At 46.5% G+C, this 13,645-nt stretch overlaps 1 protein-coding gene across 1 annotated transcript in view; it reads left to right on the top strand.

Annotated features, from left to right (window-relative positions):
• Positions 1–4,281: 4,281 nt before the first annotated feature.
• Positions 4,282–13,645, top strand: part of KRT80 (keratin 80) — a 33,391-nt gene continuing 24,027 nt past the window's right edge. Inside the window, exon 1 of the mRNA XM_020966281.2 lies at positions 4,282–4,790. Within this exon, the coding sequence (XP_020821940.1) occupies positions 4,341–4,790 (450 nt within the window). The 5' untranslated portion in view covers positions 4,282–4,340. The remainder of the gene's footprint in view (positions 4,791–13,645) is intronic.

Below are 13,645 nucleotides of genomic sequence, written 5' to 3'. Positions count from 1 at the left end.
AGTTGAACTGGTTCACCAAAGAGTCAAGCTGATGAGAAGAGAAAAGAGTGGCTAGTGCAAGGAAGATCACCTGGGAGAGAATTGAGGGGTCAAGGGATTGAAGGTCAGAGTGCAAAGAGTAGGGTCTTGTAAAGGAAGGCAAAGGGAGAAGTGACAATCCAACATATTACATGTCCCTTTTAATCACTGAAGACAAAGTCTGAGTTATCAAAAAAGACTTTACCAGCAACAAAAGAAAATGAAACAAAATTTTTTAAAAATCTTAATCACATAACAGAATTGTCAGGTTGTATGTAACAGCCCCTGCAAAGACCAGGTGTCATATCAAGCAAGAACAGAGCAATCTCACCTTAAGACACCCCAATATTGCCTCACAGTCTGATACCATTTCCTGAGCTAACTGGGGGAAGAGAAAAAGAAGGTCCTTCTGCTTCTCTCATAGCTATGATCCGAAACTCAGCATAGTTGCCCAATATATCCCTTTTAATCACTGAAGACAAAGTTTGAATTATCAAAGGGACTTCAACAGCAACTAGGGATTGCTGGTAAATTCCCAGGCGTACACAGCAAGACATAGGACCACAATATTTTGATCAGAAAGAGACTTTAAGAGACCATTTGTACTTGTAAAGTGCTTAGCAAAGTTACATAGTAGGCACCTAATAAATGCTTATTCTATCCCTCCCTGATTTTATACAGAAGGAAACTAAGGCCCAGACACATCAAGTGACTTGCCCAAATTCAATCACTTCAAAACTTCAAAGATCTGTTATTTCATTGATTGCAATACATCCTTCACTCATACCCATTAAAAGACTTCTATAACTTAGTACTAGGGTTCTTGATGATTTTTTGTGTGTGTCTTGGACCTCTTTGGCAGTCTGGTAAAGGCTATGGTGAACCCTTCAAAGAATCATGTTTTTAAATGCATAAAATAAAACATATAATATTTCAAAGGAAATCATCATTTAAAAAAATTTTTTTAATTCCACCTACTCCAAATTCAGAACCTCTGCCCCTAGGAGTCAATTAAATTTAATTCTATAAATATTTCATATGGGCTGTAACATATAACTTGACAATTCTGTTATGTGTTAAGATTTACTAAGCACTTTTTACGTGTCATTATGTGCTAAGAATAAGGGATATAAATATGAAAAAAGAAAGAAAGATAGTTTCTACCTTCAAAGAGTCTAATAAGATGATCTTCCCAAGTGTTTGCTGCCATGTTGGTATTGAGTATCTCTGAGCTCACCTAGACTTGTCCTCAGACAAAGACCTGCTGGGACTCATACCCAGCTGCCAGAGTCTGTGGGAACCCTAGGTCACCTCTGGTCCATGGAGAAGCTATGGAACAGGATGTCAGCAGAAGTCCCAAGGCCATACAGCTTGGATGTTACCCTGGGTATTACAAATCTGGTACCCTCCCTTCTATACCAAGCTGCTTCACTGGTGAGTTGAGCTGAAACCAGAGAAGAGTCCAGACTCAGGGTCATAGGCTTGAGGCATCATGGGAGTTGGCCAGGTCTAAAAGTCAGACTGAGAGGAATTGTGAGGTAGCAGAAAGATCACTGCACTTGGAGTTAGGACCATGATTCTGGCCCTACCTCAGCAGCTTATGAACAGTATGACCTTGAACAAATCACTTTCTTTATTTGGACTTTAGTTTCCTCATTTGTTGGACTGAATGGTTAGAATGGTTAGAACTGCTGGAAGTTCTAAATCCTAGAGGCCCACCTTCCTTTTCCTTCTAAGCTCCAAGTCTGGGTCTTCCTTGGAACTTCCAGGGTTAATGCTTTGACTTACCATCATTCCATTGTGTTAGAAAGGCTCTGCCCATCAGCAGTGAGGGAAGGACTCTTTTTTCACATGTTGTTGCAGTCATGTCCAACTCTTTGTGACCCCATTTGGGGGTTTTCTTAACAAAGATACTGGAGTAGTTTGCCATTTCCTTCTCCAGCTCATTTTGCAGAAGAGGAAACTGAGGCAAACAGAGCTAAATGAGTTGCCCAACGTCACTCAGCTAGCAAGTGTCTGAGGACAAGATTTGAATTCAGGTCTTCCTGACTCCAGGCCCAGTGCTCTATCCACTGAGCTACCTAGTCGCCTCCTTAGCTTGGCTGTGTCTATATGGTATGAATTTCAATCAAATTTAAGGGCAGGGATTGTTTCTCTTTGTAAGCCCCGGCATAATCACTTGCATGTAGTGATCCCTGAATAACTGTTTGTTGAATGGAATGGGATTAACTTGCATTAAAGAAAATGAGTGTGGGGTATTCACACCAGTAAGCTGTTCGTGCCTGTAAGAACTGGTGTGTGGTATACCACAATAAGAGAGAAGGGCACCTGATTAGCTGCTGATTTCAGGAGCTAATTCACACTCTCTCTGACTCTGAGGTTGCCTCCACAGGCCCTCGTACTGTGCGTACCTCTTGTGGAGAAGTCTTGTGTCACAGCTTTTGCTGCAAGTTATCTGAGGTCTTCAGCACAGATAACACTAAAGCATTTAGAAGACAATGAATCTGGGTCACTAGATCAGGATGTGTTTTATCCTAGGAAACACTCTGGGCTCATCCACCCTCCCTTGTCATGCTTAGGTCTGGGGCTCAGAGAGCTCGGTTTTGGGCGAGGCCCAAACAGCATCTACATGAAGCCTCTCTTTGTCACCCCAGATGCCAGTACCCTCTCTAACAAAAATTCACCTTGCTTTTATTTTGCGAATACTTATCATCTCCCCTAATGGACTGTAAGCTCCTTAAGGGCAAGGATACTTCCTCAATGCCTAGTACCTAGCCGCACTTAATGAATGATTGTTGATTGAGTAATTGACCCTGAAACTGCGGCTCAGACCTAAATCTTCTGATTCTATACCCTGCCTCCACTCTACTTACATCAAGAACACAATAGCTGGATGCCAAATCTGAGACCCCTCATATGTGTTCCCTGTCTCCTTCTAGAAGATAGCCAGGGATTATTTAAGCAGCTAGGTAACCCAGGAGACAGAGTACTGGGCCTGAAGTCAGGAAGACATGAATTCAAATCCTGCCTCAGATATCATACCAATTAGATGTGTGACCTTGGGCAAGTCACTTAACCTTGGCCTGCCTCCGTTTCCTCCAAATGTAAAATGGGAACTATAATAGCTCCCACTTCCCAGGGTTGTTGTGAAGATCGAAAGAGATAATACCTGTGAAGCACTAGCACAGTCCCTGGCACACAGCAGGTGCTTAATAAATGCTTCTTCACTCCCCCATCGTGTAGGCAGAGGGACAGCAGAGTTACGAGGGTGAGTTTCTCTATTTTGCAAAGCAGCCATCCCAGGCTCTTAGGCTAATAGATCCAAGTTTCTTAGATGTTGTACCAGTTCATCTGAGTCATGTTCTTTTCTATGCACTCAAGCATCTCTTCTCTTCATGAGTACCCTTGTTGTCCCAAAAAGGTTGCCTCATGAGTGGGATGCTGAGCTGGGCTGAGTTGAGAATGGATTGCCCAGAGCCCAGCCTCTGCTTACCCAAGTCTGCTATGGACATGTGGATGACATTTAAGAAGCCTCAGCAGGAGTGGTCAGTGAGGACAGAATAGGGAAGACTGTATCACCAAGGTGGAGAGCAAAAGAAGACTGAGTCACCAAGGTAGAATTCCATGCCCATTCTATTTCATCTGGGCAAAGCTAAAGAAAATTATCATGGAAGTGGGGACTTCAGGAACTGATAGAATGAAGAGAAAACATCCAGGAGGGCTTGGTCACTGATTTAGAAACCCTTTGAGGTCAGAAAATATCTTTTTTATATCTATTTTACTTTCAAGGCGTGGGATAGGTAAGGAATAGAAAGGTGATAGGAGGAAGAATAAAAGGAGGGAAGGAAAGAGTAAAAACTTTGACAGTGAAAAATAAATAATTTTAGAAGCTGTTTTTCACTGTGAACCTGGCACCTGAGGGGCCGCCATCCACACCTGAGAGCCCAGGGCCAGGGCACAGCCTTTTTCAGGGCTCAGCTTTTCCAGAAGTATGTGAGTTTTAATACGTCACTCCTCAGGTATGCCACTGAGGTCTGTGGTGAGAGCTTCTCTCTCTTTCTCCTTCCTTGTTGTGTCTGCCCTTCCTCTCTCCCACCCACCCACCTTAAGGCTCCTCCCCTCCCCTCCACCCCCATCCTGAGCCTGACCTGGGTTTTGTTTGGGAGCCTAACAACCCACTCATAGCAAGCTACCTCAGGAGGGGAGGGGAAGGATTCAGGGAGCTGGAGGGGGAGGGAAGGGGAGAGGGAGGAGGAAGAGGGAGCTATATCATCTAACAGGTTGGTCTGGCTGGGAGGCGTCACGCCCTCCCCGAGAAGGTAATGAGCACAGCACAACAGGTGTTTGCTCCTCATTACCCAGCTCTCTCCTGCCTAGTAGAGACAGGAACGGCCGCCAGACCCCGGCTGCCACATCCCTCTCACCCAGGGCACTCCCTTGGGTGCCCGGTCTCCCTGCCCCCCAGGGGGGGCAAAATGGCCTGCCAGTCCAGCGTCGGCTTCAGCAGCCTCAGCAGCAGCGGCGTAGCCTCAGTATGGAGCGCTGGACCAGGCTCCCTGGGATGGAATGGCTGTGGGGAGCCCAGCCCCAGCTTCAGCTCTCGCAGCCTCACCAGCTGTGGGCCAAGAGGCACCTTCCAGCCGGTGACCGTGAACCCCAGCCTCCTGGTGCCTTTGGACATCAAGGTGGACCCTGCCATCCAGCAACAGAAGAATCAGGAGAAAGAGGAGCTGAAGACACTCAATGACAAGTTTGCCTCTTTAATTGGGAAGGTAAGAGGCAGGAAGGGAGCTTCTGTCTGAGTCAGCTTCTTTTGTAACTTTATCTGAGGATAAAGGGACAGTGGCGTTGTCTGGCTGACTTGGAGACTTTGCAAAGTGGGACGCATGGAACAGCCAAGTGGGTTTATTTGGCCTCTAGCTCCTCCTCCCCATTGCCCTGGCTCTGAGCATCCCCTAGGATCCCTCACCAGCCAATGGAGAGGCAAGATACTTAGCCAAACTAGTCTCTGAGAAGGGGCGGGACTTTCCCAGCTCCATCCAAGCACTTAGAAGGAAGAAGGGACAGCACACGCTGTTCCTAAAGGATGTCTGGGACAAGGGAAAACAGGTTTAATAAAGTGTCTTGGCCATAGTACCTGGGCATGGTGGATGGAACGGAAGAGCATTTGTAGGACTTTAAAGTGCACATTCTGGGTCAAAGTCCCTTCTCCCCCATCAGAGTCTCTTCTGCATATGGGTCTTAAAGGCCACCAAGACTAATACCCTCACTTAACAGATGAGAAAGCTGAGGAACAGAGCAGTTAAGTAACTTCCCCCGGTTCACACAGCCGGTAAGCATCTGAGGTGGGATCTGAACCCAGGTCTTCCTTACTCAAAGTCCTGATCCTGTGCTGTGGGGTAAAAGTCGAGGCAGGGTTTTGTCAAGCAGGGCACAGTACAACCCAAACCCCAATCTCCGTCCATCCACCCCTCAGGAGCCGGTGGTTCTGTTCCTGTCCCCTTTTCATAACCCTGGAGAGGTGTATGATCCTTCTTGGTCCTCTTCGGCCAGCCCCAGTGATTACCTGCTGAGCTGAGGCGGGCCCAGGAAGCCCGAGCCAAAAGGAAGATGCAGGACCGGATGAGGATGCTGCCTCAGGCATGTCAGGGGATAGGAATGTTGGTGGTGATGCTGGGCTATAGGAGACAGCCCAGCACGAGGCTTCCCAGTTCCTCAGCTCTCCAGCCAGGCCCCCAGCTCTGGTGAGGTTACAGCAGAAATCCAGCCCCACTTTGGCTCTGGGCATCTTCAGCCCCCACATCCATAGCCTGCGCTTGGTCCTCTGTCATTAATCTCTGTCTGGCTCCCCTTTCAGATCTGGTCCCTTAGGGTAAGGACCATGAGCCCTCCTACTAAGAAGCCGTTTTTTTCTCCTTCCTGCTCCAAATATCACCATTCCCTGCCCCTACTTCCCTGCCTCCCCAAAAGCCTTCTCTGGCTAATCCTCCCTTCATTCCCCAGCTCTGCCCCCCATCCTCTCAGCACTGAGGTCCAGAACTGTCTGTCTGCTCCCCAAACTATACATTCTAGTGGAAGTCCCTTCTCCCCCATCAGAGTCTCTTCTGCATATATTTGAGGCAGAGAAGGAAGACTGACCAGCAGTAATAATAGCTAGCATTTAAGAGTTACAAAACACTTTATTTACAAATATTATACATAGACCTCATATATATTCCTTACATATATTCATATATTATTCATATATACACTATCTACTTATATATGTGTACGATATATATATGATGATATATATATATATATATATATATATATATATCATATATTCACAACACTGTGAGGTGGGTGTTATTCTTATTTCCATTTTACAGATGGGGTTGACAAAGGTTAAGTGGCTTGTCCAGGGTCATATGGCTAGTAAATGTCTGAGACAAGTTTCAAACTTAGTTTTATTTTGAATCCAAGCCCCGTCTTCTAGCCACTATTCTACCCAGCTGCCTCCCTAAAGAACAAATGTCTAGCTAGGTGAGAACTTTCTGCCATCTCCTAACAACTGATAAGCCCCAAAACTGTAATTTCCCTCCAATGACAAGCAATTTGTAAATGGGGGGCAGGTCCCTGCAGAGCTCTCCTCTTCAATCCCGGCTTAATCCCTGAAAAGTATTGCTTCACGGAACTATGTAATTTGGCCAGGATGGGTGACTTTTCTCCCTTGAATGCCAACATTGATATCACTTTGAGCTGTTGCCATCAGCAAAGAGGAAGCTAGAGTTTTGTTCATAGAGCACTGGGCAGGACGACCCCAAAAGGCAGGGAGCTTGCGCCCCAGAAGCTGGGGTTGAGGAAACTGCCTTTGGAATGTTTTTTCCGGGAAGTTATGGCCTAAACTCCCACAGCCCCAAGGTTCCCTTCAGGGTTATGAGTGTTGGTTGGCATTTGGCCAAGAAGGGGCCCCGTTGATTCTACAACTCTGGAAAGACAATCTGCTTGTCTGCCTCCTATCTTGACTACTCTCCTCCCTCTCCCTTCTCTTTGAATGTGTAGTTCCATTATAGATGACAGGAAGGAGAGGTCCCTGCCCCACCCCCCAGAGCTGATACGGAAAATGGACAAAACCCAGAGCAACTGGACAGAATACTAACTCACTATAGGTTGGAGGTGGGAGTGGGGGCTAGTCGGAGCAGGTTTCCTGAAGACAAGAGTGTTGAGAAGGGAAGGGAGTGGGAAAGGGACAGGTCTGCAGAAACTAAGGAGACCCTAAAAAGCTACAGGAACACTCTGAAGGAAAGGGGATGGGTACGTTATTGCAAGCTGGAGACTCATGGAGGGAAGGGAGGAAATAGCACAGATAATAAAGGTAGAAAAAACTTAGGAATCATCTAATCCAGGAGTGGGCAACCTGTGGCCTCAAGGCCACATGTGACCCTCTAGGTCCTCAAGTGTGGCTCTTTGATTGACTCCAAGTTTTACATAACAAATCCTGTTATTAAGGACTTACTAATGTGAAGTTTGGATTTGGTCAAAGGGCCACACTTGAGGACCTAGAGAGCCATTAGTGGCCTTGAAGGCACAGGTTCCCCACCCCTGAATTCTAACCCAACTCCCTGCCACCTTTTAAATGTGAGGAGTCTGGGGCAGCTAGGTAGCACAATGGATAGAATACCAGCCTTGGAGTCAGGAGAACCTGAGTTCAAATCCGGCCTCAGACACATAACACTTACTAGCTGTGTGACCCTGGGCAAGTCACTTAACCTCAATTGCTTCACAAAAAATAAACAAATAAATGAATGAATGAATGAATGAATGGATAGATAGATAAATAGATAAATAAATAGATAGATAAATGAATGAATGAATAGATAGATAGATAGATAGATAGATAGATAGATAGATAGATAGATAGATAGATAGATAAGAGGAGTCTGAGGCATTTACCTCCATCCCCTCTTTCTTCCCCCATGGTTAAAATAACAACAATAACTGATATTTCTATAGTGATTTCAGGTTTGCAAAACACTTCACCTAGATTATCTCAACAACCCTGGGAAATAGGTGCTCCACCACCCTCATTTTACAGATGAGGAAACTGTGGCAGAGGTTAATGGCTTGTCACAGGGCGACCCAGCTAGAAAGCGTTTGAGGTTGGATTAGAACTCAGAACTTCTTGGAGCTGGATTAGAAGGTTCAGCTCCGCATCCACTGTGCCACCTAGCTACCTCAAGGTGAATTAAGGAGATGGGTGGGGACAAGGAGCAAGAGAGGGGAGCTTCAGCGATGACAAGAGAGCAAGGGAATAGTAGCTAGGAGAAGAATCAGAGGGAGCAAAGATTATTTCCTCTAGAGAAGAGAAAAAAGACAGACTGGGTCATAGCACAACGATCAAAACATAACAGTCACGCTGACGTATAGCTAAGACTTTCAAGTTTGCAAAGCACGTCAGACACACGCTCTCATTCTATCCTCGCAATAACCCTACGACATAGGCACCACCCGTAAAATGGGGGTATTGTTATACCCATTTTACAGATTAGAAAATTAAGACTATCTTTTGAGGGAATTATAGATTTAGAGCCAGAAGGGATCTTTGAGATCATTTAGTTCAAGGCTCTCGTTTTACAGATGAAGAAACTGAGGCTTCCTAAGGTTGTGACTTGTCCCAGGTCACAGAAACAATAGGGCAGTGATTTGAACTCATATTCTCTCGTGGCTTTTCCATTACACCCACCCTGCCTATCAGTCAGTGAAAAGGGCACCATTTGAGGAGTGGAGTGGGGAATGGTCCATGAATGGATCCTTAGTGCTCCCTGAGTACAAGGCAAAAGGAAATGTACTGAGGTAAGACAGTAAGAAGGCCTGTCAGGATAAGGAGATGGAAGGAGATTGTGAAATGTCTGCTTCTAGAGATAGGAGCAGAGAGGCACTCACCTCTCATCTGTGCTGCCTGAAGGCAGAGAGATGACTGAGATAATTTCCACCAGTCCCTAAGGATTCTAGGGTTAGGAGGAAGCTTTTGGATACCATGAGTGCCATATGGCTTCTTGCAGGCAGGCTAGCTAGCAGCCAAACCATGGGAGCGAGGGCTCCTCATCCTTCCTGAACAGAGCACATTCCTTCCTAGAAGCAAAGAGATAGATGAATCCTCCACAGTCCTTCCAGGCAGCTGGAGGTGACCAGGGAGGGGAAAGGAATGGGGGAGAGGACCTCACAGCCTAGGAAAGCTGCCAAGCCAGGAAGTCACAGAATGAAGAGCATAGTTAGATAAGGGCAGGAAACTGGGTAAGGAGACCTCTAAATCCCTTTGCCCTTACTTTCCCCATCCCCCAACACACACACACACACACACACACACACACACACACACACACACACACACACACACACACACACCCCGCCAAAAGGATCGCATAGCCAGAGTCAGACAGCCTCTCTCTGGAATGCCAGGCTAGGGCACAAAGTGTTCAGAGGCGTAAATCCAAGAAAGTCTACAAAGATCAGTTTCCCACCTTGGCCTGAGGGAACAAGTCAGTCCTACACCCTAGAGCCCCTCATTTGGCCTGTATCCTCCCAAGGTCAGAGAAGGACCACCCAGGCAGGACCTAAGCTAAGCCTAGGGCTGGGGTGCAGGGGATTGTACCCTAGTGAAAGAGGCCCGGGAGTAGCCCATCCCTGCTTGGAGTGAATTCCTTCGGCCTACTGGAGACGACTAAAGAGGCACCTCATTGGGCCTGGATTAGTTGCCTTTCCCAGCCCTTTTGTTCCCAGCACGGGCATCAAGGGAGGAGGCCTCCAGAAAAGAAGATTCTTTGGAGAGTTACTGGGTGGGGGACAGACATTCACATCCTGATTCCCTCCCCACCCACTATGACAACATGGGGCTCTTTAAGGGAGCGAATGGGCTCCCAGTCCCAAGACCGGAGGTCCCTTCACCTTGAGAGCACTTGGCTTCATTCAAATATTCTTCATGAGTAAAATTAACTGGGGTTATAACATAAGAGCCTGAGGTCACATGGAAGGCAGAACTTCTGGGAGGGAAAATTTGTCTGTACACCATGGGTGGAGGAGAGAGAGCTTTATGTGTCTCCTCCCTCCCCACCCATTGCATAAACATGGGACTCCTGCCCCGGGAAGGAAGGTGGGAGATCAGTATGGCGGTGGGAGAAGCAATTCCCCTTCCTCCACTCTTCCCCAAATTAATTCTCTCTCTCTCTCTCTCTCTCCTCCCTCTCTCTTTCTTTCTCTTTCTCTCTCTCTCCCTCTCTCTTTCTTTCTTTTTCTTTTTCTCTCTCTTTCTTCCTTTCTCTCTTTCTTTCTCTTTCTCTTTCTCTCTCCCTCCCCCTCCCTCCCTCTCTCTTTCTTTCTTTCTTTCTTTCTTTCTCTCTTTCTCTCTCTCTTTCTTTCTTTCTCTCTTTCTCTCTTTCTTTCTCTCTCTTTCTCTCTCTTTCTTCTCTCTCTCTCTCTCTCTCTCTCCTCTCTCTCTCTCTCTCTCTCTCACACACACACACACACACACACACACACACACACACACACACACACACATATATTCTGATCTATATGAACTAATCTAGCTATGACCACTACAGGAGGTGGACTTGAGAAAGACCTTAGCTAGAACTTTTCAAAAGCTATAAAGCTGAGATAATCAAACAGCATCAGCTGAATCCTGTCCCCATAATTCTCCTGGCATATAGGCTGAAGAAACCACTGCCTTGCCCTGAGACAGGTATATGGCCAATTTGACCTCTAGAGGGCTAAAGGTCACACATCTGTAAAAGGTTGTGGCCAGCAGAAAAGGGAAGTGAAGAGAGATCCATGTGGGAGATACAACTTCTTCTAGCCCAAGAGCAGAGGGGAATCTGTAGAAGACCCCAGACTTGAGACTTGAGAACAGTAAATGAGACCTAAGCAAAGAGCCCCAGTGAGAAGGAGGAAAGTCAGGACTGGTTGGCAGGGCTGCCAGGCCCCAGGGCCTAGAGTCATGTGAACCCAAAGAACATTATTGGGGTTACTTTCACAGCCAGTCCCCAAGAGCTAGTAGCTCAGCTTCTCCTCTGTGCTAAACAATTTTACCCTATCCCTAAGCAACCCTGGTCCTCTTACAGTCTGGTGAGAGAGGCAAGCCTCACACAAAGTATCGAGTCAAGAACAGAGTATAAAATGGAAGGCTTCAGTGGTTGGGGGACACAGACCACCTAGGGTAAATGGGACAAATCAGGGAAGGCTTCCTGAAGGAGGCAGATTTTTGGAAGAGCAGGATATGAGCTCGTAGAAAGGAGATGGATGGGTACCCAAGATAGGCAGAAATATTTGTGGGACAATCAGAGGTAAAGAGAAGTGGTGTAAACTGGAGAAAGAGAATGACAAAGGAACAAAAACATAGCTTGAAGGGACATTATATGCCATCCAGTCTAATCCCCTCTTCTAATAAAATTAGGAAACTGAGGCCTAAAGAGATATATTGACGTGTCCAAGGTCACACAACTAAGAGTCAGAGTCTAAATTTGAACCCAGTTCCTCCAGCCTTCACTGTACCTCACTGCCTCCCATGTCTGGGTTTGGTTTCAGGGAGTTCAAATGGAAACATGGAAGAGGGAGGACTGTCAATCTCAGATCTGATATTCTGGGCAGTCCCGTAGCAGGGCAGATGCTAGGCAGGTGAGGAGCAGCCGTCACCTGGAGTCTTCATCTCTGGGAGCTGAACGTGCCTCAGAGGAGGCAAGCGGTATATCAAGGGGGAATAACAGCCAGGGCAGACAAAGGATAAAATAAAACTATCCTGACAGAGCAGTTGGCAGGTGTCCCAGATGACAGACCTGAGGGGTGGCCTGCTCAGGGTCCAGAATTGAGAAAATCTACCTCTCACTGACAGGATAGCACGGGCCGTATCACCAGTCCCGAAAACAAAGTTTGGGTTTATTCCTGAAGCCCTGTGCTCAGCCCTATTGCCCAGGCCCCTATCTGTCAGTTTTTCATTAGGATAATGGAGGATGAGTAGGAAGGAGAATGTGGAGCTATCAGCATTCCAGAGTTGTGGATAGAATACTACACTTGGGGGCTTGGGAGATGTCATCACTTACGGCTGACTATTTCTTATCATAGCTGTTTGTGTTCATGTTTTCTCTCCCCTCCTGGACGGGGTGAAGTCAGGGACCTCCTCTTATTCTTCTTTGGATTCAAGGAATCTAGCACGATATGGTGATCCCCTCCCCATAAAATGTGATTAAAAAATATTTGTTGAATTAATGTGTTGGCAACCCCGATATGTGGAATTAATTTGACCTTCATGGTGTCTTGTTAATTAGCCATTGGTTTGGGACTGTAACAGGTTCACATTTGAGTTCAGACAGACATTCCCATTCATAGTAACTTGACATTTTTATAGCACTTTAGACAGACGGTCGATAAATACTTAAGGTGTTTCAGTCATGTCTGATTCTTTGTGACCCCATTTGGGGTTTTCTTGGCAAAGATACTAGAGTGGTTTTTATCATTTCCTTTGCGTTACCGATGAGGAAACTGAGGCAAACAGGGTAAAGTGACTTGCCCAGGCTCACACAGCTAGGAAGTGTCTGAGGTCAGAGGAGTCTTCCTGGCTCCAGGTCTGGCATTCTATCTACTACACCACCTAGCTGCCCCAGGCACTGTGCTTACAAAGGAGGCAAAAGCTAGTCCCTGTCCTTAAGGAGCTCACAATCTAACGGGGAGACAGTGAAAATATGTACAAACAAGCCATATGTGGGAAATAATTGAGAAAGAAGGTGTGAGAACCAAGCCGGGTTGGGAAATGCTTCCTGTGGAAGATGGGATTTTAGTTGGAATTTAAACCCGTGACATCCTCTTAAAAAACAAAGAACAGCAACAGCGGCAAAGGAAGCCAGGAAAGAGGGAGCATATTCTAGGTATGGGAAACAGCCAGAGATGATGCCCAGAGCCAAGAGATGAATGTCTGGTTCATGAAACAGCAGCGAGGATGGTGTCACTGGATTGAAGCATACAGGGTTAGGAGTGAGGTGAAAAAGACTAGAAGGGTAGAAGGGTTATGAAGGGCTTTGAATGTCAAGCAGGGGACTTTGTATTTGGTACTGGGGATGATGGGGAGCCACTGAAGTTTGTTGAATAAGAGGATGACATGGTCAGACCTGAGCTTTGGTGACTAAATGGAGGATAGAGTAAGGAGAGCCTTGTGGCAGGCAGACCCACCGGCAAGCTATTGCAGTAATCAAGGTGTGTGGTGAGGAAGGTTTGAAGCAGAGTGGTGGCAGTGTTAGAGGAGAGAAGGGGGCATATTCAAGAGATGTTGCAAAGGCGAAATCTGCAGGCCTTGGCAACAGATCGGCTGTAAGTGGGGGGAAGGGGGCTAAGAAATAGGAAACAGTTGAGGCTGACACCCAGGCTGCAAGCCTGAGGAACTTTAAACTTTAAAATTTGCAAAGCGCTGTGCATATGTTATTTTCATTTGAGTCTTACAAAGACCCTGTGAGTTGGTCCCACAATTGTTATTCCTATTTTACAGATGAGGAAACTGAGGCTCAGAGAAAATAAGTGCCCTGTACATGGTCTCACAGCTAATAAGTGTCAGATCTGATATCTGCCCCCTCCCCATCCACTCCCACCCTCCACCTCCACC

This window comes from Phascolarctos cinereus, unplaced genomic scaffold (genome assembly GCF_003287225.1).
Source record: "Phascolarctos cinereus isolate Bilbo 61053 unplaced genomic scaffold, phaCin_HiC Scaffold_1;HRSCAF=81, whole genome shotgun sequence".
Lineage (NCBI taxonomy): Eukaryota > Metazoa > Chordata > Mammalia > Diprotodontia > Phascolarctidae > Phascolarctos > Phascolarctos cinereus.
The sequence above is the reverse complement of the archived record's forward strand: the minus strand, read 5'-3'. Positions and strand labels throughout refer to the sequence as shown.